This window comes from Anser brachyrhynchus, assembly GCF_964034855.1.
Source record: "Anser brachyrhynchus genome assembly, chromosome: 17".
NCBI lineage: Eukaryota > Metazoa > Chordata > Aves > Anseriformes > Anatidae > Anser > Anser brachyrhynchus.
In genome coordinates, this window is record NC_137710.1 from 428,423 (window position 1) to 453,414 (window position 24,992).

The following is a 24,992-nucleotide window of genomic DNA, read 5'->3' on the forward strand; positions in this document are numbered from 1 at the left end:
ATAAATGAAAATTGGCTTGAATTGAATAATTCCTTCCTAAGTTCCACACTTAGCAATTGTGTTTACAACTTTAATTACTGAGTTTGACTTTTAGTTGCACAACTAAAAGTCATGAAGGGCAACAGACTTTTGGCACAGGTGTAGTTTTTACTTGTAGATAAAGTAATTGATCATGCAAGCATTTGTGTGCCCATCTTGGTTTGTGAAGCCAAGAGCAAGAATCTACCCCATGTGTCCTGCATGACAGAGCATGGTATTTCCATCAAGCTGCTCTTGCACTTCTGCTGCTACTTTTGGCTAGAAATTCTTTAAATATTTCTGTCCCTCCACCCATCCTTCACTCTGGGGTTCAGGCAATCTCAAGAGGAACCATCAGGGTTTGCCGTTGAAATCTAGACTTATTTTTTTTATTTTTAAACTTCATTCATTAGAACAGTGCTGAAGAAATGAACTGCTTATTTTTTCTGAGAGCTGTGGAATTACTTGTTCATTTTCCTTTTAGTGATTGCTTTGGTGAGCATAAGCACCCTGGATATACCCAGAAATCTGTCCTTAAGAGTCTGTGGTTCTTTATCTGAGAATATGAAGTTTAATACCTTGATACAAGAAGGAAAAATTTAGGAGGAGAGATCTTATCAGTAAGAGCACGCGGTTACTCAGTGAAGTTGTATGCAGAACAAAGATAGTGTGTGGCGTCCGTGTAAGATTGCTTATGTGTGTGGTGGAAGTAGGCTGCTAGATGAAGAAGAGAGTGACAAAGTTCAGTGTTGGGAATGCACACTTTCAACTTGTCTTTTCAATTGGAATTTGTACAGAAAAGACGTGTGCTCTAAATCTGATTTTATCAAATTCTGCTGAAATAAATATGCAAAGATGTGTAGTTCAGCTTTATCTGGTGTGTTGAGATTTTGCTGACAGGACGACACTTAATGTTTGTAATAGTTCCCATTCTGTTCCCTCTATTGTCAGTTTTCTGTTATCCAGCTCACAGTGTGTATAATTGATCTGAATAAGAAGGTAGGATATGTTGGTTTATGCGACTTTAGAGGGTAGCTTCACTATACTTAAGTGCTTGTCCTACTTCCTTGCTCTTACTGTGGTTGCTTTTTATGCTTTTTTTTTTCTACTGGAGTTGTGTGGTTTATTTAATTCTAACAGCTGGGCTGTTCTGTGTCTAATCATTTATTTCTGAAGAGTAGGAAAATGGTATGGTCTAGCACCGACACTTACCTATATGTGTTTATGTGATAACTTGCAGCCATTCTTGAAACTATTTAATTGTTATTTTCTAAAAATAAATTTGTGGATATCCAGCATTGTGGGAGCAGTCTTCTTTGCAGGAAAGTGAAGGAAGGAGGGAAAAGGCTATGGTATGTGAAGTGGAAAGGATTCTGCTTCATAAATTGCTATTTCTATCACCAACATAAGTGTATAACCTGCACTGTTGCTTAACTGATATTTAACAGATGATCTGTGGATTTACATGTATGAAAATACATTGTTTGGAGAATCTCCCTGTAAATCAAATTAAATGTGTCTTGCCTATTTTAATGCAGCGAGGAATCGTTTTGCTGCCCCTTGTTCTTTCAGACATTCCATATGACCTTAGAGCTGAACTGGCAGGTAAATGTATGTTGTGCATTCCCTATTCCATGCCTGGAATTGTGGCAGACAACTACAATGCTGTCATCTGTCAGAATGCTTGCTCGATCGCAGTATGTGTAAATAAAGGGTTGTGCTTATTACTAATGTTTGTTGAACTTAAGCATCTGTTCTGTTTGAAGTACTTTTAGTGAACAGCGCTGCTTGTGCTATGTGCACTCTTTAGAGTGCACACTATTAGATGACGTGGTCTGCCTTTAATGGTGCGTTTCCTTTGTACTGAAGGCTGACAGATGGTGGTATGCTAAAAGAAGCTATATTTTTAGCTCAGGACAAAGATCCATCTAACCCAGTATCCTGTTAGTGGCCAGTAGCAGATTCTTTGTGGAAGGATAAGAAACTTGGGAAGCAATAGCATATGAGAAGCTGAGAGGTTGTTATCTGTTTTTAAAGGGCTTGCAGACCCAGTGGCTGCATCTGCCCTGTTAATTAGCCACTTACGTTCCCATGAGCGCATCTAGTCCATTTTTGAAACCATTTATACTTACGACCTTTTTGGCATCATGAATTCTATGGAGAGTTGGGGAGGAGGAAGAATACCTTTTGCCTGCTTGATAATTTAATTAATTTTGTGGGGGGAAAAATAATTCCCTTTTTGTACTTTCTGCAGAACTTATCCTACAGACAATGATCAGACTTCCTTCATCCTCCGCCACCTCCTTTTTATCCTATCTTTCCAAGCCAAGGGTCCTCTATCTTTCAGTCCATCTTCATGTGGAAGTTCTTGGAACTATTTTCAGTACGTTATCCTTGTGGTTTTTTTTCCCTTTTGAATATTACAGAGTATCAAAACTGTGAGGTCAGAATGGCTTAAGCCAGATCCTCTGGTCATTTTTGATGTTTCTAACTTCTCCTCCTTTTCTAGTAACTCCTAATAATTTTTTTAGCTGTAGCTAAGTGCTCAGCAAGTATTTGAAAGTTCAAAGTCACAGTAGAGTCTGTCATTGTGTAGGAATACTTGGGAATAATTTTCATCATGTGATTCAGATTTTCATTTCCATTTCATCTCCTAGACATGTAGTTTTGCAAATCCTGATGTTACCAAACAAAGAGTGGCTTTGTATTTAAAATTTTATACAAACTTAGATATAACCCTGAGTTATCTGTAGGCCGGCACCCTTTTCATTCCACTTGTTTGCCCCCCCTTTCCTAGATAGTTAGGAGTTTGTTTTACAGCAGAAATTCTCTTTGACGCAGACTTGTAGTCTCTTCTGTTACAAAAATCTGCAATTTCTGGCTTTTGTTTTCTCTGCCTTTACTGGTTATGAGTCCATGAGAAGACACTTTCAATTTATGTTAATGACTTAGGTTTGCTGTGAAATGTTTGTAATGGAACTTGAGTAATTTTTTGGGGAGTTTCAGATACCTGATAGTAACAAAATTGCCTGACCTGCTTGCTTTATGCCTTCAGAAAAGGCTTACGGTTTTGGAAATAAAATGTCCTGTATGAAAGCATTTACTGTTTTCTATACAGTCTCTTTGTCCAAAAGGTTTCCCCCTACAATTTCTTCCTGTTTGTTCAGTGATAGTAGAACATTGGCTTGTTCGCTCTATTGGGTGGTTTCTGAAGTCACTCACATGGTAGGCAATTTTTTAGTTGCCGTGTTTATTCTTCAGCCATTACCTTTCTAAGTGGCTGACTGTTTTTTTCTGGTGTACTGTGGTTTTTTTTAGGTGCACTGGGAAAAGGAATACTCAGTGTTGCCAAAGGAAAGTTTTATGTATGCATTTATTTTCCTGGTCACAGTTTGGCCTGGAAAAAGAATCCAAATGTACTAGTTCGTATAACATTACGACTGAAGGAATGGAACTGCATTTATAAGATCCAGCAATCTTGATAAAAGTTTTGATAAATATATTCAAGATTTTTTTATCTTGTATTAGTGAGTGAACCTTGGCCAAGCCATTGTAGTATGACAGTTACTTTAGTTTCAGAACTGCAATCAGCATAAATACAGAAAATAGTAAATTTCTTTAGGATACTGATGTCATGCATGTACTAACTTGTGCTTATTTAAGTATGTATAGAAATAATTTGGCCAAAGTCTGTGGCTTTCTTCAGGTATACATTTAACCCTGGCATCTCTTAATCATCTCCAGTGTACGATCCAAGTAGCTTTGTGTGATTTGTATATAAAAATTATTTCCCAAGACAGTAAGACTTTTTAAAGAGTAAATTTTGGAAACAATTTGTAAGAAACTAGAGTGTAGTGAAAACAAAGAAATTGAAGTCAAGTTTATTGCCGTTTCTGTACAATGAAGAGAAAATTAAATATCTTGTTCTAGGTCATTTTGGATCTTCATTATATTACTTGAAACAAAATTCTAAAAATGCAATTTTATACAGATCAGTCAAATTATTTAATGCTGCATTAAGTACTAGAGATAAGGGTTGTCTGTTCAGTGTGCAGTACCATTCCTTGTTCTGTGGTTTCAAGAAATATAATGGAATATAGGAAATCTTTTTCTTGTGTAGTCTGTAAAAGAGTTAGAAGATTCTTGAGTGAAAGAGCTGGGTTTTTTGATAGCAAGGTGGATTTGTCCCAGTTTGGACTCAATTTATGATATAGGCATCTAAAAGGTCCATACTGCTAGTCCAGAAGCTTAGTATCTGTTGTGCATTTTGTTGATAATAGTCTTGGAACATCTTGGCTACATTGTGAAGTGGACTGTGTGTTAGCAAAAGGATCAGATTATACTTCTTAGTTACTTTTGAAGGATAAAAAAATGAAGAACATTTCTTTTGAAGAATGCCCAATCAACTTAAACGTGATTTTTGTTGGACTTCAATTCTGTAGGGTTGTTTCATTTTGGCATCCAGGAGAGGCAGGTGTGGATGTATGGACTGGTGTTCAGCTGGTGGATGTTCTCTAGATGACTTGGGATCATGTGGTTATATCTTCATTTGGCAGTCATTTCTCAAGTCTTCTGAAGCTCTGCTTTCAAATTGCTGTGAGAGTTTACAGTCTAGCATACAAAACTACTGTGTATTGAAGATTGCTGCAATGGCTCTGGTCTCAAGTAATCAGTATTTTTATTCATCTGCTGCTGAGGAAAGCCCAGGGACTCCTAATACTTGAAAGATCCAGGGGATAGTAGATTCTGTAATGTCCTTGACTTGTTTGGAAATACATTAGTGATTAGGATTCGGGCATCAAAGTGACAGTGTTGTAGAGTACCTCTTGTGAAAGTCACAGTATGAATGGGCACCAGTGCTCTTTGGGATGCTGATATCCAGAGAAGTGTTGAAAACAGAGTGACTGCTTCAGGCCTGACTTTTTTTGCCCCAAAGTGTGTTTTCTCCTTCACCTTGTTGGACATTAATTGTTAGTAAAGAGCAAATGCCATTTAACTAAACCTACCAAAATATGCAAATGGTTTTTTTTTTTTTTGCGTATCAGTTATGTCCACAGTAGTGCTGGTGACTGTTTCATTTATGAGACTTGGGAATCATGCACTGAGCTGGGAATTTGACATACTTCCAGCCTGACTTTCTTCTTCTATCTTGATGTGAAAGAGGATTCACATGTCTGTGGGTCATAAAAGAGAAAAATACTAGTATGTTTTTCCTTCCACGGTCAACTTCGTGTAGTTTCTGCTAAATAATATTGGTAGTATGTGTGTTCTTCCATTTAAAGTTCAAAGAACTAATGCAATACGGAGTTGGAAGGCCTGAAATTGTATCTGCGTGTATCTTAACACCTGTGTAGGTGGTGTTCAGGAAGCTTTTTTCATGAATTTGCAGATATCAGACTTGTGTCATTTTTATGTTATGTTCAGGAAGTTTTCCTAATATTATTCTATCTAGTATGTATGCTTTTGAGTTTTGTAATAATTAGTAGACTGAACTATGAGCTATCAGCAATACTGCTATTACTTTCATCAGGCCTTAATAATGAAAGGAAGTGGTATCACCGGTATAAAGTTGTTCCGAATGTATTGGTGCATCTTGGCATAACTTAGCTTCTGTTGATGGGCAAAGAATTGTAAAGAAACACGTGGTTTCTTGGTTTGTTGTGATTATTACTTTATTGTATGTGGTTGTTGTTCACAGTCTCTATTGCTTGTTGCATTCACATGTTGTATTGTGATTTTGAGCAGGAAGTGCATGTGAAACAGTATTTGTGTATTTCTTTGAAGAGTCTTAATTTGTCTATATTCTGACACTGCTGCCTAATGTGTGCCTGTCTAGCTTTCAAGAGGGCTTCAGTGTTTTCCAGCTGTAGTACTTGTTCCAACTGTTGCCTGTTTTTCTTCCTAAGAAGGAGTTGTTGCTGTCAGGAGTTAAGCTCTTGCTGCACAGATATTTTCCTTAAACTCTGCAAAGAACTATTGTTTATTTGTACCCTGGCTCTAGTCCAGTCTCCTTCCTTGCATGCTGGTAGGGTTTGTGTATTGAGAAGAGTTCCCACAATGCTCTGTTGTCCTTCTAGACTTCAATCTAGACAGATTTTTTTTCTGTCCTTAACCAGACTTGGTTTAAGTGATTCTTGAAAGCTCCTGTATGTGGTCTCTGGCATAGACAACTTTACCATGACTCATCTATTTTCTTTGAATTTTTATTTTTATACCTTTTACTGTAGATGGCATTTATTTCTGGTGTTTCCAACTGCACTTTTGTGTGGGTCCTAAATGCAAGAGCACAGTCACTTTCTACCTGTGTTTCTGTGCAATGAGAGGCTGGCAGGCAATGTCCGATCAGGTGGACTTGGGTATCCCTGTGGTATCTGGCCAAGAATTCCACAACGTAAAAATCAAATCAGAGTTGCGTATGTAGGTGAGTTTAAATGCAAAAACGCCAAAGCAAAAGTAAGCAAAGTTCCTACCATAACATGAGTTATCTGATCACCGTGTATTTAAAACTGCACCTGTATTTTTAACTGCATCCTACAGTGTGTTTCTGTAAGCTTGCTATGGTGTCCACCATAACATACAGGTATAAAGTACTTACGGTATGAGATGCTACAGGTTTTGTTAGTGAATGAATGCAGTTTCTAATATAAAGGTTGTGGAGGATTTCAGATAAATAGCTTGTTACTTGGTGATCCTTGTTGATTACTTTTTCTCCTTTCAGGAAGGAGGTTGGAATGCTACTGTAGAAATTGCTGAGTATATTTCACTTTAATCATTTGACAAGACTATGTATACTTCTGCATTATACTGTGTGTGGAAACTGGTGGAGAAAAATTCTGTTTCCCAAAGTTTGCTTAGCTTTCTTCAAGCAAGGATGCTAACTTACTGAAATTTGCTTGATTTTTTCGATTGATGTTTTATGTAGAGCTTCCATTGTAGTGCTTGCAAAGGACAGTGGATCAGTGAAATTCCTATATTAGTAGGCATGTCTGGAACCATTTTATTGCAGAATTATGACAAAGCCTCATGGCAACTTGTAGTGACTTGAGGTGTTTCATCTCCGGTGTGTGTTTAGCCCTGAGTATCTTTTTTTGGTGTTGTGAGTTTGGATGTTTCTTACTTGCATTGATGCTTTCAGATTAGAAAAGCACACTGTTGTAGTCCTCCAGTACTGATCAACACTAGATGTTAAGGAAGTTGAACCTCTGCTCTGTTGCTTGCTTCCCTTGCTTCCCAAGTGAAATGGATGCAGAAAGGACTAGTTAGGCAGCCTGGGGTGGCTGCCTGGGAATTGCACCCCAGGCTGCGGAGTGCTCTTCACTTTGAGGAGCTTCCCATCTGTGTAATGGGAAGACCTTTACCAGCTGTTCTGTATGCTCATGTGTTCTGTGTTGAAACAGAGAAACAAGTCCTGCTCTGCTATAAGAAAAAGCAGCTTTTCTATTCAAATGTAGATATATATATTCAAGTGTGTATGTATTTTAGCTGTTGTTATTTTTTTTATTTCCTTCACCTTAAAAAGAAAAAAACTTAAGTCTCAGTCTCTCCTTTCTGGTTGGGCAAACTATAAATTTAACACGTTTGTGAGCAGTGAAAGCTGAGTAGGCACAACAGCAAGCTTACAGACTTTCTTGTCATTCTTAGTAAACCTCCTTTAAGTCGTTCTTTTGAATAATATTGCTGCTTCCTGGGTTTCCGTCTTTCTCGATGGTTATTGACCATTGGTAGATTTGATAGTGTTCAGTTTATATTTGTGTTGAAAGTTGTTGAAAATTTTTGATTTGGATTGCATGTAAAAAATGTACCAGAATTTTACTGTCATAAAATATTTTCTGTTTTACTCTCACCTGGTTTCCTAATAAAACAAGTTGGACTCATTTTGGTCCTGTCCTTTTGTTGCTTTTAGACTTGGTCAGTTGCGCTCTGTACTAAGTAATAGAAGCTCTTTATAATTATTCTTTCCTCTTTTTTCCTCTAAAGAAAGCACAGAGATGAACTTTAACTATGCGAACATCCTAATCATGTTACGTTTGTGCTCTAAGGCTGCAGCATCCTCTGGGTATTGTTAGTACCACTGAAGCATGTGCGATTGGTCCCCATATGCCCCAGACACCAGTATGAGTGTCGGGCTCTGCTGTGGTAGGGTACTCAGACATTTGAACTAGGAAACTCAGGGTTGTATCAAATGCTGTGCCTGTTTTTGTTTACAAAATTGGCATTAAAATATGGAAGCTCTTGTATTTTATGGTTGTTAACTGGCAAACTGCTTATATGTTACTATAGTTTGATCCCTTTCTCGGTGTCTTCTATTCCGATGTTTGAATGAGGTTGTTAAGAGGCAGTGACTATCAGTAATTTAAAACATGAAATAAATTTCTGTAAAATTACTTTATTTTACTATTTAAATACCTTTCTTAAAGGTGATTTACTTATAAAGAAAATTCTTTTTTTCCCACCCAAGTGTTGTTGTTTTTGTTTTTTTAAACAAAGTGTATGAAATTAAGCCTTCAAAATATGCTGTGGACCTGAGGATTTGAGTAGGTTGCAGCTGTCTTCACCCATAGTATTTGGATATAACAAATGAGATGAGAATTCTACAGCTGGTGGCAAGCTCTGTAAGCTCTGCACCCTCTGCTCACCTCCCTCCTTGGCTTCCCGAAGGAGACAATGCTAACAAGGCCAGTGGGCTAACTCTTACTGGGCTACTGCTCACTTGCAGCAGCATTGAGAGTTAGGGCTCTATACTATATGACAAAGCTATCATACATAAGGGAGTACTGCTCATTTTGATGCCTGTAAAAAGGACATGCTTTATTCCAGTAAAATAATAAATAAGCAGGGTTTTCCAAAAGCGCAAATATTGCTATGAGTCCTGCAATTGTAATAATTCAAGAGTGGAATTGCACTTAAGTGTTGCTGAATTTTCAATGTTAATGTACAGTTCTTCTACCAATTAATTAAAAAATTCCTGTATGGTAGATAAAGTATTATCTTAGTACTTGTGGGAGCACCCTGCTAAAGCTGATTGGCTATTATTTGGGTACTTTATATAAATAAATTGCTTAAATTTAAAGGGCAATGTAGAGGAAAATACTGTGTTGTGGAAGTTCATAAAATATATCTACTGGCAATGTGATTAAATGTCTTTTGAATCGCTTAAATGCTTCTAGGAAAGATGGTCAGTTTTTAGTCTATTTAAATGCTTAACACAAGTTTATCTGTTAATGGTTTCTAAATATATTAATTACAAAATGGCTGAAAAGTTATGTTTTAAATCATTTCTTCAGCCCATTTTAATACATAGTCTAGGTATTTTAAAAGAACTCAGCAGTATGAAAAAATTGTAGAGAAGAAAGTGTTGGAGTGTAATAGCTGAGCTTCTGTAAGTGAAATCAGATTCGTCTGAGAGGACCTGAAATCTTCTAGTCCCATCTAGCTTGCAAAAAAAGTACATTGTAAACATCAAAATGGGGTTGTGTGAGCATTAATGACTAATTTGTATAGCCTCCCTCTGTGGATTTGAAATTTCAGTTTAGAAGTAGCCTTCATTCCTCCATGCTAATGGAAAAATCTAGAACTGAAAGCTGATGTGTTAGATGGGATCTTCTGTACTTCTGACAGCTGAAACATTGAATTCTTATAGCAACTCCTCAACTGTATGTCCAGTAGTACCCTGTGATGAGTTCAACTTACATGAGTTAAACATTGAAAATAAGGAAATTTCTTTTGTGTGGGTTGTTACTCTCAGGCTCATTTAGGATTTTCTTAGTAACTAAATACGGTGAAAAATGTTACATGTAAAGTTCACCTTTCCCGTGTCAATACAAGGTTAACGGAGAAGCCAATAAAATGGGGAGGAGGGTGGGAATCAGGCCCTTTGGAAGAATAGGAGAAGGAAATACTTTTTGCACAGTTCATAATTCATTAGTCACTAATTACCACTGGCTGCAGCAAAGGGCAAGAATAAAAGTGGATAGAAATACCCAGTTATATGATGCTCTATAAATGAAGAGTTTATATTCTTCCCAGGGAGAACAAAACAAAACACCTAAGTGAAAACCAAACTTTTACTACTTGGATTGATAGCTCTGCCAGTGGGTTATTTGCATCCTTCCATGCAGCATCTGTTACTGGCCACTAAGACAGAATATTAGATTAGAGTGGGCTCCTGTTTAACCCAGTCTGACAATTCCTGCTTAATAATGTTAAAGTGTTTAGGTTTGTTTTACGTACATTTGTATTCATACCTTCACCTACAAGAACTTTTTAACTCAGTCATCTGTGGAAACCAGCTCTCCACAACACACTGCAGTGAGGGTGTAGTTAGATGCCTTCATAGTGCCTGAGAAGAAATATCAATATTGCAGTTTTAGTATTCAGAGATCCTTTCTAAAATGTATTTCTATCCTGGGGCTGATAGGATTTAATTTTGAATATAGGGGGATGCAGTAAGAAAGATGAAGGTACAGTTTTAATTCATCTTTGAAGCAGTTTACAAACGAGATTGTTTGTGACATCTCTGCAGAAGTGGGGGGAATGACAGTAGCTACTTTTCTGGTGGTATTTCTTTCATGCTCTGCAAATTTTGTCCTCATTAGAATTGCTTTTAAAAATTACACATTAACTTTGCTAAACTCTGGGGCTTTTCTGCAGCACCTACCAAGTACTTGTTCTACTTAAAAGTAATTTAAATTTTTACAGTTCTCTTCGGTTGCCGGGATGTAGTGGTTTTCTTAGGCGGATATTTTTGAGACATTATGTAAACCTTACTTGTACTCAGTACTGAGGTCAGGGATTTTTATTCTTCCCTAATTCCCAAAGAAGCATCTTTATGAAGTAACCATTTCCATACTAGTAATCGGTAAAATGAAGTAAATTTATATGTTGGAAGCATTTGTAATCTCTCAGCTCTATTGATAATAGCTTTGTTTCCACTGTAAGAGACTTGATAAGTAGTCATGTCTGTTCTAAAGCAGTGCCACTCGGATTGCTGCCTTGTGCCCTCTCTGTCTTTAGCCTGGTAATGTCTCTCGCAGACTTGAGATCATGCAGTTTCTAACCTTGCAGGTTAGCTCACTTACACCTTCTTCCCTTTCTGTTCTGTTTTCTCAGAAGTGGACGTGTTGCAATTTGATAAATGTTAGTATACTGATTTCTGTAGTACTGTTTTCCTTTCCCCAAGAAAGCTTAAAAAGCTGAAAGGATAAGTGCCTGTCACACAAGATAGTGACAAAGACAGTGCTCAGCACGAGAATAGTCTAACCTGTAAGGGAGCCCCAGAGTGCAACTGTGGTATGAATAGATAATAATCACCATTGGTGATATGCAGCGAATGAGCAGGTGTGATGGAGTATTCAGCAAGAGCTTAAACACTACTAACAAACGTGCTCCCCACACCCTGCTCCAGATCAATCAGGTCAGTCAGTTTGGTAGTCTTGAACAGAACAAGCTCAATACAATGGGACGTTGTCTGTTTTTTTTCTGACTCTCTCTTTTTTTTTTTTACATTATAGGACTACAAAGCTGATGAAGACCCTGCGTTATTCCAGTCAGTTAAGACTAAGAGAGGACCTTTGGGGCCAAATTGGAAGGTAATAAGAACTGACTTGACAACCTTATGAAGTCTTAGCAGGAAAAAAGAAGTCTGCAGTTTCTTAGAGATTAGTACTAGTGATGTTAGTCTTAAAACAGAGGGCAGAAGTATTTATTTCCTTTTGTATTCAGTTAAAATTCCAAACATGTAGATAAGCAAGGTACTGTCTACCAGTTGTTTATTATCACTACTGAAAACAAAGCAATGCAACTTAAATTGGATGAACATTATCCTTACTCAGGACTGACATTTGAATCTACACTGTGATGAATTCCATGCAAGTGTTCATTCTATTGTGGTAACCCCTGACAGTAACTTAAAATAAAAAATAAAATTAAATAAAAAAAAAACCATAGTTGGAAGCTTCCAACTATATTTAAATGGTTATAACAGCTGTGTATCAACATACTAAATCTAAGCCTGTCTTCATCTTGCTATATTTTTAACTTTTGTGGTATGCATATAAAATGCAGACAAAAAATGTAGTATTTCATCATAAGTATTCTCCTTCAGTGTGATAATAAATCTTGTTTGTATTTCTGTATGCATGTGTACAGTCATGCACAGATGCATCTACCGCATTGTTGAAATTCTTAGTCTGAGTTATGTAATCTGAGTTGGTTTGGGGAATGCGTTTTCCACGTGCTTTGGTCATTTGCCAGCTTTCTGTTAAGTAGAGCCATTGTACAACCACAGGAAAATGGCTTGACCAAAACTTTCATTTCAAGGTAAAGCCATCTGGCCTTTACCCAGGGCTGCAGTTATCTAAGCCTATGTACCAAGAATTTACTTTTAAATGCATTATGCAGGCTGCTTGCTTAATGTTACCAAACATTACCAACCAAAATCTAGTGTGCTGGATTTCCTTCATGTCCTTAGTGAATAATGGAATAAATCTGTTTTAAATGAGACATAACATTCTGTGAAAGTTCCTTGGCATTAGTGCCACCTTTCTGCACGCATTATTGAGTATTGGTAAATGCTTACCACATAAAATTACATCCAGTAAGAATTTGCTCTGCTTATGTATTCAACTACAGGAAGGTCATGCTAGAGAACTGACGCTCAGGTAGGCTGTATACACAACAAATTTCAAAGTAGAAATAATCTAGGGCATTTTTAAAATAGATTTCTTTTAACAATTCAGTGGACAACTGCTGTTAGTCATGCACAAATTAAGAAGATTTATTGTAAGGTATGTATAATGTATAAAGATCTTGGTCAATAATGTATATTTATTTAACATGGAATGTTTAGCACTAATATGCATCACCAGAGAGCTTTTGAATGAAAACCAGTTATCCTCAGAAGACTGATGTTCTATTCATGAACAACAAAAAAAAAACCAACAAAGTGCTGTTGTTGTTTTGTGTTCCTAAACAGCAGAAATCTATGTCCAGGCATTAGTAAAAGGACAAAACTAAATGGAACATAAAAATTCAGTGCTGCCAGTTCCAGGCAGTCAGAGTTCTCCTCCTTTTGCAGCTGTTTTTAAACAATAAAAAAGTGATTCCCCTCTTTCCTTGGGTCACACAGGCCCAAATAGGCAATTCCTGTATCAGCCCTCGCTGTTCCCTGAGGAGGAAAGAAGAACAAACGTCTATGGCAGAATAAAAATCTGTGCACTTCATACAGTAATTTCTTGTTATTCAAGCCAAACACGCAGGTGTAGGTTAAGTTCTGTTTGTTTGTTTTAAACCTTATTTTTTATCTCTTAGAAGGGCTGCAGTAACCAAACGTGCTGTTAGACAAAAACATGACATAGTCTCTTCTGTTACATAAATTTGACCGCATGAATTGTAGGAAAATCACTGTGCGTGATGTTACAGGTACTTCAAACTTGTTTGGAAGTAGGAACTCTGATAGAAACCTAGGAATTAGAGGAGATGGTGGTGGGTGTCTCCTGAATTTCCCCTCAGTTAGTTCTGGGGATTCTTTTTCTTCTACACAAAGTCCTTGAGCCATAGCTCACTGTCTTTGAAGTGGAGTTTGTTGTCTTATGGCCACCTATTGCCAATGATGGGAGGTTCCTGGGTTTATTCTATAGTAGCAGTCAGAAGGTTGATAATTCATTATGCAAAACATATGTATATTATGCCACGCAACTAGAAATTACATCTGTGCCTGGGTAAAGACATATCCTTCTGTCATTGCCTTCGGGGAAGGAAGGTGAGGAAGAGAGGAATAGGGGAGAGCATGCCAGGGTTCAATTTCTTTTTGCAGCACATAGGCAAAGCAGGATTGAAATGAAGTTGTTTGATGTTGTTGTGAGAAGTAAACTTCAGGGGTAGTTCTGTGCTTTTTATTATCTGATTTTTTTCTTAGTGCGAATGTTTTCCACAATCATACTGAGAATGAGAAACTTAGTACAACTCAGGTTATAATTGCCTGTAGGTAATAGACCCAGAAGTGTAAAATAAGTTGGCACTAGCTATTATAATTAAGCTTCGTTGTCCCCTCAAAATGCCTGAAAGTATATTATAGTTTAAGTCATGAAAATGAAAATAATGTTAAAACTTAAATTTATAATATATGCTTGCAGTATGGGTGGAATTGTTTTATAGGTTTAGCCTGATTGTCTGTTAATCCCTGTTATCCTATGTTGAGATTACAGTGCAGTCATTTTCTAATACCTAGAATGATAATTTCTAATAATAATATTAAATGCATTTCACTGAAATCAATTAAAAAAAAATCTTTTCATTTATCTGTAAACAGAAAGAGCTAGCAACTGATGAAGAGTGTCCTAAAATGTGTGCTTACAAGTTGGTGACTATCAAATTTAAATGGTGGGGACTGCAGAACAAAGTTGAAAACTTTATACAAAAGGTAAGTGCTTCTTAAAAAAAACACTGTGATGTTGCTGGAGAGTTGGGATTGGTGGTGGGCAGGTAGGTAGGCAGGGTGGTTCTGTTCTGGCAGAGTTTTTTTGTTTGTGGTGGTGGTGGGTGGTGTTTTTTTTTGAGGTGAAACAGCGTAGAAGTTTCCCGTTGCTTGCAGTCAAGCAGTTCCTGTTCATTTCTTCAGCAAACAGAACCATTTGTGTCTTGGTCTACAAGCAGTGATGTTTCACTGATGGTGTACTAGAATAACACTCTAAGCTAAAAAAGCAAAAATATTAGCAAAGAGTCTGTGTCATGTAAGTTTAACTCATGATTTTGTAAACCACAGCACTTGGCAAATCTTTGATTTGTTTTGACCTCATAAGTTGAAAGCTGCATAAAATATGTACTGGTGTTTCTTTAGTATCTTCTATTCTAGTTTTCATATGAAAGTGTTCTTGCATTTGTACTAATTCTACAGTACTTGATATCTCTGGAATTAAATGCTTGCAAAGCAAGGTCTGATGCAAGTATAATCCAATACACTAGGGTTTAGTTGGCAACTAGTGTTTTGTCAAATTACACTTGCATCTTATTTCATTACTACTTTATCATCAGAATATGAATTTTGAAATTTAAAAAAAAAAAAGTTGAAACATTCAGAATGTAAACTTAACGTGTAGTCGAAGTGTTTGATCTAGACTGGCATTCCAGTTCTCTTCAATCCAGAGAAAATGTGCTGTAAAAGTGAGTAACAAAAACATATTCCAGTAGCAGTTGGGCATGGTGTTTCCTCACTGACAACACAAGTGAGACCATTTTCATTGTGGTAAACAGGGCGTTCAGCTGTTAGTGGACTACCTAGCAACCTGCATTAAAAGTCTTGTTATTTTAATAGTGATGATAGCAAAAGAGAAAAGCTTCAAACAATAATAATTGAGAATAAGATAGAGAAGGTAGTTTGTGATATCTGCAGTGCAAAGGAAGGGAAAGGAGATGCTTTGGTGTGGTGGTGGGTTTGGGAAGGAATTGTGCGTTACACGTTTCAAACTGAAAACTGGTTGGGAATAAGCTACCAGAAGAGCCAAGACTGATTCTGTGATCTGATGAGGGGAATACTTGAAGATAAGATTTTATTTTTTTTTTTGGCCTTGCTTTAATTGAAGCTGATTCTTCAGAGGAAATTGATCTCTTTCTGCCAGTTGTCAAGAACTGTGTGTTAAAGGTGATCAGCTTTGGTTTTGAGGACAGTCAGCAGCTTTAACAATGCAAAATCTGGGAGCAGATGAACAAGACCTGAACTTTAGGTGGCAACCTGGGTAATTGAATACATGCAGAAGTCTGAGTTTTAGTAGTGAAATAGATTTCAGTGTTGCATGACTGCTTTTATCAGAGCAGCCAGAAGCAATAGTGATAATTCTGCAAATGGGATGATTTATGTGATACCTCTTTCATCTTCCAAGTCAACATTGTAAAAGTTAAAATTCCATGGCACAAGAGCTACACTGGGCTAGTACAGATCTTCAGCACAACACTGTTTTTAGGGGCAGCAGTATTTTAAAAATGTGAAACCTAACAATTTGAGTCATAGTGACAGTGTTCTTACTGAGATCGATTCAGAACCCAGATATGCCTGCTGTAATGAAATGGCTGTGGAATCCTTAGCTTAAATATCTGTACTCTCAAGGGTTTTGTACCTTTGAAATTGTACATCAGGTGTTGCTGAGATGCTGACTCAGTACAAATCACAAGTGTGCCATCTTTGGAGTCAGAACTACCCCCCTTATTGTTTCATTCTGCCTCAGGAATTGAGTATCCTTGTTGTTTTTTTAACAGCACAGAGCCCGTGACAGTTCTGGTCTAGATTTTTACACAGTGCAAGCTAAATGTTCTAGCTGTTATGATGCCATTTTTATTTCAGCTTGGTGCTGTCTTGGGTAGAACAAATTTTAGAAGGATTCTTCAGGATCTTCAAGTAGCATGAATTGCTGACCTTTTGCAAAACTTTTTTTTTGATAGTGAAGTCTGTTCATTTTTAAAATGTGAGAATTAATATGGCTTTAAATAGGATCCAGTAATGTGAGGAGGCAAAACCTCTAGCAGTATGAAACATTAAGCACCTAAAGATTATACTTTTTCAAAATGAATACCTGCAATCAATTCACCAGTCTTTGGCAAAAAGCAGGCCTGTATCTAATGTTTACTTATCTTCTTAAAGCAAGAAAAAAGGATATTTACCAACTTTCATCGCCAGCTGTTCTGTTGGATTGACAAGTGGATTGATCTGACTATGGAAGACATTAGGAGAATGGAGGATGAAACCCAAAAGGAGCTGGAAGCGGTAAGACCTCCTTAAGGCTGATGTTTGTGTGTTGTCTATAGCTATGCCATTTAGACTGTTAGAAATTGAAGCAAATTAAGTTGTGTACATCCCCTTGTGTGTGTCTGGGCAACTGCTGATGAGCATTATAGCCCCTTTAAAGATTCTCCTCTGCAGAACCACGCACTTCAAGCTTCTGCATGCTGTGTTTTGTTAAGATGGAAGTGGCTGTAAGGCAAATATTTCTGATGTCAGTAAATCTGAAATGTCTACATTGCCCATCTCTTCATTTATGTTATCATACTCATTACATAAAATCCCTTTGAGTGCCTGTTTACCACTTGTCAGGTAGAGCTGTCATCTCGTTTTGCTTTGTTTCATTTCTAATCATTGTTAGACATGATTACTTTTTCTCTTCAAACATGTTGTGAAGCAAACTTATATATGTCACGTGACAACAGTTGCACTCATCCTGATTAGCACAGCAAAACTAAATTTTACTTGAGGGAAAAAAAACAGTAAAATTAACAGGTTTGAGGCGGTATCAATTTTCCTGCATTAGGGGCTGTGAGGATCAAATATATTTAGTTTGATCTGTCTTTGGACTGAGGTCTAGAAGGAAATCCATCCATTGGGCACTTTCCCAGCTCTTTCTTTTAAGAGGTAGAGAAACATCATAGGCTAAGCAAGAAGCCTTCTTCTATAGTCTCTTTCCAGAGCTCAACCTTTGGCAAGAGCCTTTCTCATTCTAAGTCCCGCTATCTTCAGGTTCTTTGCAGTCCGTGGAGTTGCAATTATGTTTTCTTCCCATTTTGCCAATTGCTTTATGCCCCAAACCTGTTCAGCTTGTCATTTTGCTTCCATTGTCTTGGTGCTGTCAGGACACAATGTGCCTTCAGCTACAACTTGCTTTTTTGCATGGGTTAACTCATTTCAGCTGCCAGACAGCTTTAAATACTGTCTTATGCTTTTGACCTACTGTTGACGGTGGTTATAAAGTGCATTTTGTGGTTTGAGCCTAACACATCTTTTCTTTTAGTATCAAAACTAGTTGTAACTCCTCCATCCCCACTTGTTATGCTCTCTCTGTTTGGTCTTTCTGAACTGCGTGGAGCCATCTTGCATTGTGTAGAAATGTTTTGTGAGTTTGGAAGAAGTGCTTCTTCACCATTCTGTGTGTTAATAGGTAGATGGTCTGAACTGGTAAAACCAAACTTTCTTTTCAGATAAGCTGAAGGGATTGTCTGCCTTGGCAGCTCCCAAAATATATTTTGGAAAAGAATGATGTCCATACACTCTTGCAAACACAGTACTTTCTTACTGGCATTTGGATATTTTTTTATTACGGAAGGTGTTCTCTCAATTCACATGGATTTCTTCTTTAATTCTGCTTTATGCCAGAATCTATTGCTAGAACCACCTATTCCTAGGTGTCTATGAAGGAGGAAGAGTAACCACTTTCCTCTCTATACCTGATTTTTATCAGAAGGGTTTTCTTTTGCACACCCATAGTTCTTTATTTGGAATGAAACGGACTTCATCCAATTTCTCTGAGAAAGGATAGTGGCAGTGTGAGTATTGCATACAAGGTATGTATTGGAGAGAGTAAGCAGTGCTTGATGCAGCCCTGTGCATGAGAAAGTTTCCCTTTTGTGTCTCTGGATGTTTGTCTTCCCTAAAGCAAATGTTGTTTCACAGTTCTCACTGGTAAGTAACTGTTCTTTTAAATACTTTTTGCAAAACATTTGCTACTCTTTTTAGTTAACCAAAGCCCACTTCATGTTTCTCGAGTGTAACATTTATCCTTGTTCTTAAATATCAAACCTACTTGTATACTATTTTTCTTGTTTTGCTGAGCAATGCAACTAGCTTATTTCAAGTAGCTTGTCGTGTATGACCTTACTTTCAAGAACTTAAGTGTATTACTTTTTGAAAAAGTCTATTTTTCATGAGAAAAATGCATTGATAAGTTACACTAACACAGCTTTTCTATGTGTGTTATGAAATATGAGAGAAGTGAAAACCTACCGCTAAAATATTTTTTTCTTAACTAAATAGAGGTGTCTATAAATACGTATAAATGATGCTGTTCCAAGGTTTTTGCGGTGACATGCACCTTTTATTGAAAAATAGCCTAAAGGCAAAAATGTCACTGCAAATACAACGTGAGCATTAATTTTGCCCCAAATAGTTTGGTTGTGTTTCATAAGCAGCTACTTCATTGTGCTAAATAGTAACTTTCATTAAATCCCAGATATACAACAAAACATTTTTTCTATGGCCTGGACTACTGGGAAGTAAGGACTTCAGTGGTAGGGTACTTAACATGTTGACAAAAATATGTTCATGCTTCCATCTCTACAGAGAAATGTTTTTTGACGCTGTTGCATTATGTAGGTTTACAATGCTTAAATAGAAACAACTGCAGAAAGCAAGCCTCCTAATATTGGCAGCATTACATTTCCGTAGAATACATTGCTTTGTTTTGCTATTCCCTTTTGTCATTAACACCGTTTCTTCTTCTTAGTTTAAGCTAATCTTTCTCTTTAGATTCTGTGGACATTTCAGTTCCTTTTTGGTCCTGTTCTTCATCATAAGTCAATTTTTATTGTCAGGGTCCCTGCTTTTGTTACTTTTTTTGTTACTCTCTGAATCCTCATCAATGTTCTTCCAGAGTTTCTCTATCCCAGCCCATCCTTTTCTTGTTTTTTTTCTTTCTTTCACTTAGAGTTTTATGTATCTGGCTTCTGGAGATAAGGAGCACCTGTGCCTCATTAAATACACATCAGCTAATCAGTGCATAATAGAAGAGCATCTGACCCTGCAACAGCACTGTGATGTATCTCATGTCTTTGGGTATTTCAAGCGGTATGGCTCTGAGCTGAAGCCTCATGGCCTGTTAAAAATCTAAGGGGTATCATTTACAGCTGCTGTATGGTTCCCAGGCTTCCCTCATGGAAAAGAAACACTCTGTATTCCCAGTCTCCAAAAAACTTCAGCTGAGGCTGGTTCTGGTTTTGGTCCTGGCCAGGGAAAGTAGTCCTGGCTGTGTAGATCGTTACTTCTCTCGTACTAACCACAGTATGATAGGTTCTTTACGTGGTAGCTCACAGTTTTATTTTACGTTTAGATGCGTAAGAAGGGTTCCGTTCGAGGCACATTGGCTGCTGACGTCTAGAGGAGGTCTCTCTGTAGGTTCTGAGGCAAATCAAGCTGTGTAAGTCAACTGCTGGATGGAAAAGGAGAAAAGTGACTAATATATGGATGGGAATTGCTGGCAAAATTATATCTAGACAATGCTTCTGGGCTGTAAGCTCACACCTGTTTGAGAACCTCGATGTGATCAACAGCTGAAGGTGACCTTTTGTGTCCGGGGTACATAAGAGACCTTCTCTGTACATGGACACTGATAAATTGCAGGTGCTCAGTCTGGTTGCTGAATGCCTTACACACTGGCAATGTAACACAGTTCTTCGTGCTCCTCTAGTGCAGAAACCCAAAGTGTGTGACCATTGTTATCACCATGCTGGTACTGAGCTCTGAAGCCTGCAAGTAGTTTTCTGGGCACAAATCAGAAAAGTCAGTATCACATGATATGTGGACTTAATCCACATAATTGAGGGAAACTGTGGACTGTCATCTTTAAAGTGTGTTAACTTCATAAAATCCAGTTCCATAGAGATATTTATAAATACTAAATTATATTAAAATTGTTACTGCAGGAAGCAGGGTTTTCAGAGGTTTGCAGACTTCTAAGTATTTGTGTCTATTACTTTAATGTTGGTATTTCCCACTGTGACTGTTTTAATACTGCAGGTGGGATCCCAGAGCCAAAGCATTTTTTAAATCCTGCTGATTGGTGTGAGGTTTCTCAGACTGGAGCTGCTGTCCACCAGTGAGGATAGCACCCAAATTAAGATTACCTAACAAATCTCGCATTGCTTTGGTATGGTTTGTTCAGTCCTGGTGATGTTTTGACTGCCCTGCCCTATTTTTCTTGGAGGTTAATGGAACTATCTATTTGGAACTTAGTATTCAAATAAACTGTTAATGCTTAATTGTGTGTCTTCTTTCTCCACAGTTACGTAATCAAGGCCAAGTCAGAGGAACAAGTGCTGCCAACGATGAATGATGATGGATTTAACCATCACATGCAGTGTTGATATACAAATGTGTGTGTGGATGCATGATTATTTGTATATAATTATATATACGCACATGCATACTGAAGGGGGTTGTTACAGTGTCTCCAGGGTACTATACCTGTCCTCAGCAAAGATGCAAAGGAAACTGCTTTCATTATGTATACCTGAAGCAAATAAAAATCAACTGAGTAGTGTCATTTAAAGGTTGAATTAACTGCAGAATTATGTTAACTGATATGTTTCATGAATGTCAATACTGGACCAATTTATTCCTTACATTTTTTTCCTGTCTTGAGTCACTCTGCTATAACTTGCCCGTATCTCAGTGTAAAGAAACAGATTCAAATAAGTTGATTTCAATTTTGTGTCTTCCCTATGTCGTCATTTTTGGAATAGGAACAATGAATGTATTTATAGCTATTTATTTCTGGATTGTCATTATCCTATAGTCAAATCAGAAAGAAATTTCTATTAGCGGAAATTGGAAGACTTTTACTGTTGAATGAGTTTGACTCAAACTTTACCCATTCACTGATTTAAAAAAAAATAAATAAAAATCGTGTTTTATTGGACTTTTGTACATTCAAATGCTAATGTTTTTTCTTCATTAAAATTGCCAAGATTAAGGAAAAATGGCTGGTGATTTATAAAATACTTTCAATTTGGAATTTTCCAGAAGCTGGCTTTCTAGACAAAGAAACCAACAATATTTCAAGTATGTCTTAGGCCATGCAGTGAAAATGGAGGCAGATAGACCTTCTCTAAAGTAATACTGTTAATAAAAATTGCAATTTTCCAGAGTTTCACTTTGGAAGCTATGCAAATGGTCTTGATTTCACACACATTACACAATGGAATATAATGGTGATTTTAGCTCTTTTCATGTTGAAAATACACTTAAAAAGAGATGTATACTTTCAGGTATTATGAAAGTTTAAATTGTAGCATCTAACATGTTTCTCTGATATTTGTTAGGAGTAGACACACAAAAGATGGTGTAATAAAGGTGGTCTGTAGATAACTCTCAAATAGGAAAATGTCTTCAGCATTTTTAAGAAAATATTGAGATAGAGCGTATCATAGGTATATATTATCAAAATGCTTGCTAGATCAGAAAAATTATTTTAGAAATACTAGTTAAGTTCTAATACTGCCTGGTGTCCCCAGAAACCTCAGTAAGGCAATCCTTGCTTAAGCATCCATCTTTATAATCTCACATACATCCAACTATTCAGAACCATTTTTAACTTAGGCTGCTTACAGAAGGAGTCATCTGATTTCTGCAACCGTCAATGATAATATTTGCCTAAACTTGAAGGGTAGCAGGGCCAGGTCTGCCATATGGCTGACCTTGCCACTGCACGCGTCTGCTGTGAGGGCTTGGCACTGAAGTGCCTGCCAGCAAGTGGACATTTGTACATTTCTTCTGTGCAATTTCACCTTCCTGTCCTTCATGCTGCAAAGCTGTTGTTTTTTTCTTTTTTTTTTCCTGTTTGAATTAGCAATTAAATGATACTTGTTCTCTGTACCATCAGGAGGTCGGTTTTGCAAATATATGTACACACATGATTTAAAAAGGAGGGTTGTTGCAAACCTGGAAAACTAAGGTCTCAGTTCTCTTTCAATAGTAGAATACAAGTCCCACTGTCATTAAAATGAGTCAAAAATGAGTCAAAATGGAAACTGAGGGAAAGGGACCCTACAACTTTCATATTTTTGGACTTGTGAAAATTTGAGAGAATCTTGCAGTGAATGTAAAATGTTGAGTTTACTTTGGCAGACTTTGGTATGACCTACAGCAAAACAGTCAATGAAATTTAAATAAATTTGGTGATAAAATGTTCTGTCTCTTGTCTTAGGTGTTAGTGTTTGTGGTTTGCTAATGATCTGGCACTTTAGTTTTACTGAACTGTGTGAGAAGGTTGGAAGTCCTCGAAGGATGAGCTTCAGTGGTTGTGAGCTCAAATGTGTGCTTGTATGTTAGAAGCAATTGAGGTGGGGGGTTGTTGTTTGGATATTTGTTTTGGTTTATGATTTCAAGCAGAGTAACACATGATTAGCTTGAACCTTGCCATTACCTGGAGTATGGAGAAGGTGGTTTGCTTTCGTTGTTATGACTTCCTACCTTAATATGCCAGGCTAAATTTGTGTAGACGTTTGCATCTGGTATTCTTGGAATAGAGTGGTGCTTTGGTTGGTATGTCTTCATAAGTTACAGGTAGTGCTAATTCTGTATTCTGCCTTTGTAAGGAAAGGATCATCCCGCTGCTCAGAGTGAATGGGGTGGAAAACATTTATAGTTTTAAGGAAGAGTCAGCAGCACTGCCAATTTGACATTAGGAAATGGAAGCATAAAAGTCACCTTACCCTGGTGTAGAGGCTAATTTACAAAAACGTGGCTCCTTCGGACTGAATTAGTGTGCAAACTTTCTTACAGAATACTTGAGGAAGTGGCAAATAAATTTTCGGGTTCCCTGGAAAGGACATCTGAGAAACCTTTTAAGTTGGGGTAAGATATATAATTATACGGCAGGTAGGGGGGAGTGGTTGAGCAACTAACAGGCTTGTTTTTTCTGGTGTCAATGATATGCAAAGCTTCAGAACAGACTTCAGGAGAAAGAACTGGAAACTTTAATATAAAATCAGAGGCAGCTGCAAATAGGTTGCATGGGATGATTCTGTTGTGTGTCAATTTATTGTGGTCATAAGAGCAAAGATATGTTATTAGGCTGGGAAAGGTGAAGCAGTTACAAGCAAGTGGTGGAGCCTGGACCAGAGAAGGAATTGCAGAGCTGCAAGTGACCCCTGATCCAGGTACGGTGTTGAAGAGGAGGTCCCATCTTGCCCGTGGTTCATGGCCCTCACCTGCCCAGCAAGGCTGCAGAGAGCACTTGCAGCTGCTTTGGTTTTGGAGACTCCCTGGCCTGCCCCATGGGAAGGAAGAGAGGAATGAGACAGCTCTTTGAGCTAAAAAGGGCTAAAATATCTGTGTGTCTGTCCTGATAGTGCGGGCCTGTCTTGGCAGCATCAGTGCCTTATAACAACTCCTTATAAGTTAGCTGGCCTCAAGATTAGGAGCAGGAGCTTGCTGACACTGATTAAAACCATTGTCCTATGGGATGAGAAATCTGGAAATGGACTGTGGGCTACCAAATATGCTGAAATTGCTGGATTTCAGGAACCATTGATTATTTATTTTTTTCTCTTAATATATAGTCTTTGGCAGCATGTAGTCATAGAATCATTTAACAGTTTGGGTTGAAAGGGACCTTAAAGATCATCTAGTTCCAACCCCCCTGCCATGGCAGGGATGAGCCATCCACAACTTCTCTGGGCAATCTGTTCCAGTGCCTCGCCACCCTCTGAGTGAAGAATTTCCTCTAACATCTAATCTAATTCTCCCATTTTTTAGCTTAAAACCATTCCTCCTTGTCCTGTCATTATCTGCCTGAGTAAAAAGTCTCAGTCTCCTCTTTTTTTTTTCTTTTTTTTTCTTTTTAACAAGCCCCTTTTAAGTATTGAAAAGCTGCAATGAGGTCACCATGGAGCCTTCCCTTTTTGAAGCTCAACTTCCCCAGCTCTCTGTCTTTCTTCACAGGAGGTGCTCCAGCCCTCTGATCAACTTTATGGCCCTCATCTGGACCCATTCTAACAGGTCCACATCCTTCTTGTGCTGCGGGCCACAGACCAGGATGCAGTACTCCAAATGGGGGCCCAGTCCTCTTGCTCACTAATGAGGATGTGGTAAGAGCAAGAACTGCAAAGTGGAGCAGGACAGGAGTTTGTCCTCAGTGTGCACCAAATAAAAGCTTGCCTCTTCATGTGGCATTGGATGTAGGGCTTTGGCCTCCCCTCCCTGACTTCAACTTTCTCATAATTGGCCACTTCAGTAGCAATGTCATGTGTATTTGAGGTATTTAAAAAATAACCTAATTCCTGCAATAAGGTAGAGGTGATCAGGATTGTGACAGGGAAAATATTCTCTTCAGTAATATATTTACAGAGAAACGCAGGTAATGGCTGTTTATTGCAAGGTATCTTTGCAAGTTGTACAATAGTGTAATTTTTTTCTCTCGGATCCCAGTTTTCAGAATTCC

The 24,992-nt window shown here is 37.7% G+C and overlaps 1 protein-coding gene across 2 annotated transcripts in view; it reads left to right on the forward strand.

Annotated features, from left to right (window-relative positions):
* Window positions 1–22,734, forward strand: part of PITPNB (phosphatidylinositol transfer protein beta) — a 31,145-nt gene extending 8,411 nt beyond the window's left edge. Inside the window, exons 7-11 of one of the 2 annotated variants that reach the window (XM_080559013.1) lie at window positions 11,529–11,606; window positions 14,327–14,437; window positions 16,649–16,771; window positions 19,881–19,967; window positions 20,832–22,734. In XM_080559013.1, coding sequence (XP_080415139.1) covers window positions 11,529–11,606; window positions 14,327–14,437; window positions 16,649–16,771; window positions 19,881–19,928 — 360 coding nt within the window. In that variant the 3' untranslated portion in view covers window positions 19,929–19,967; window positions 20,832–22,734. The remainder of the gene's footprint in view (window positions 1–11,528; window positions 11,607–14,326; window positions 14,438–16,648; window positions 16,772–19,880; window positions 19,968–20,831) is intronic. The other variant, XM_080559012.1, reaches the window with a different exon arrangement.
* The last annotated feature ends 2,258 nt before the right edge of the window (window positions 22,735–24,992 follow it).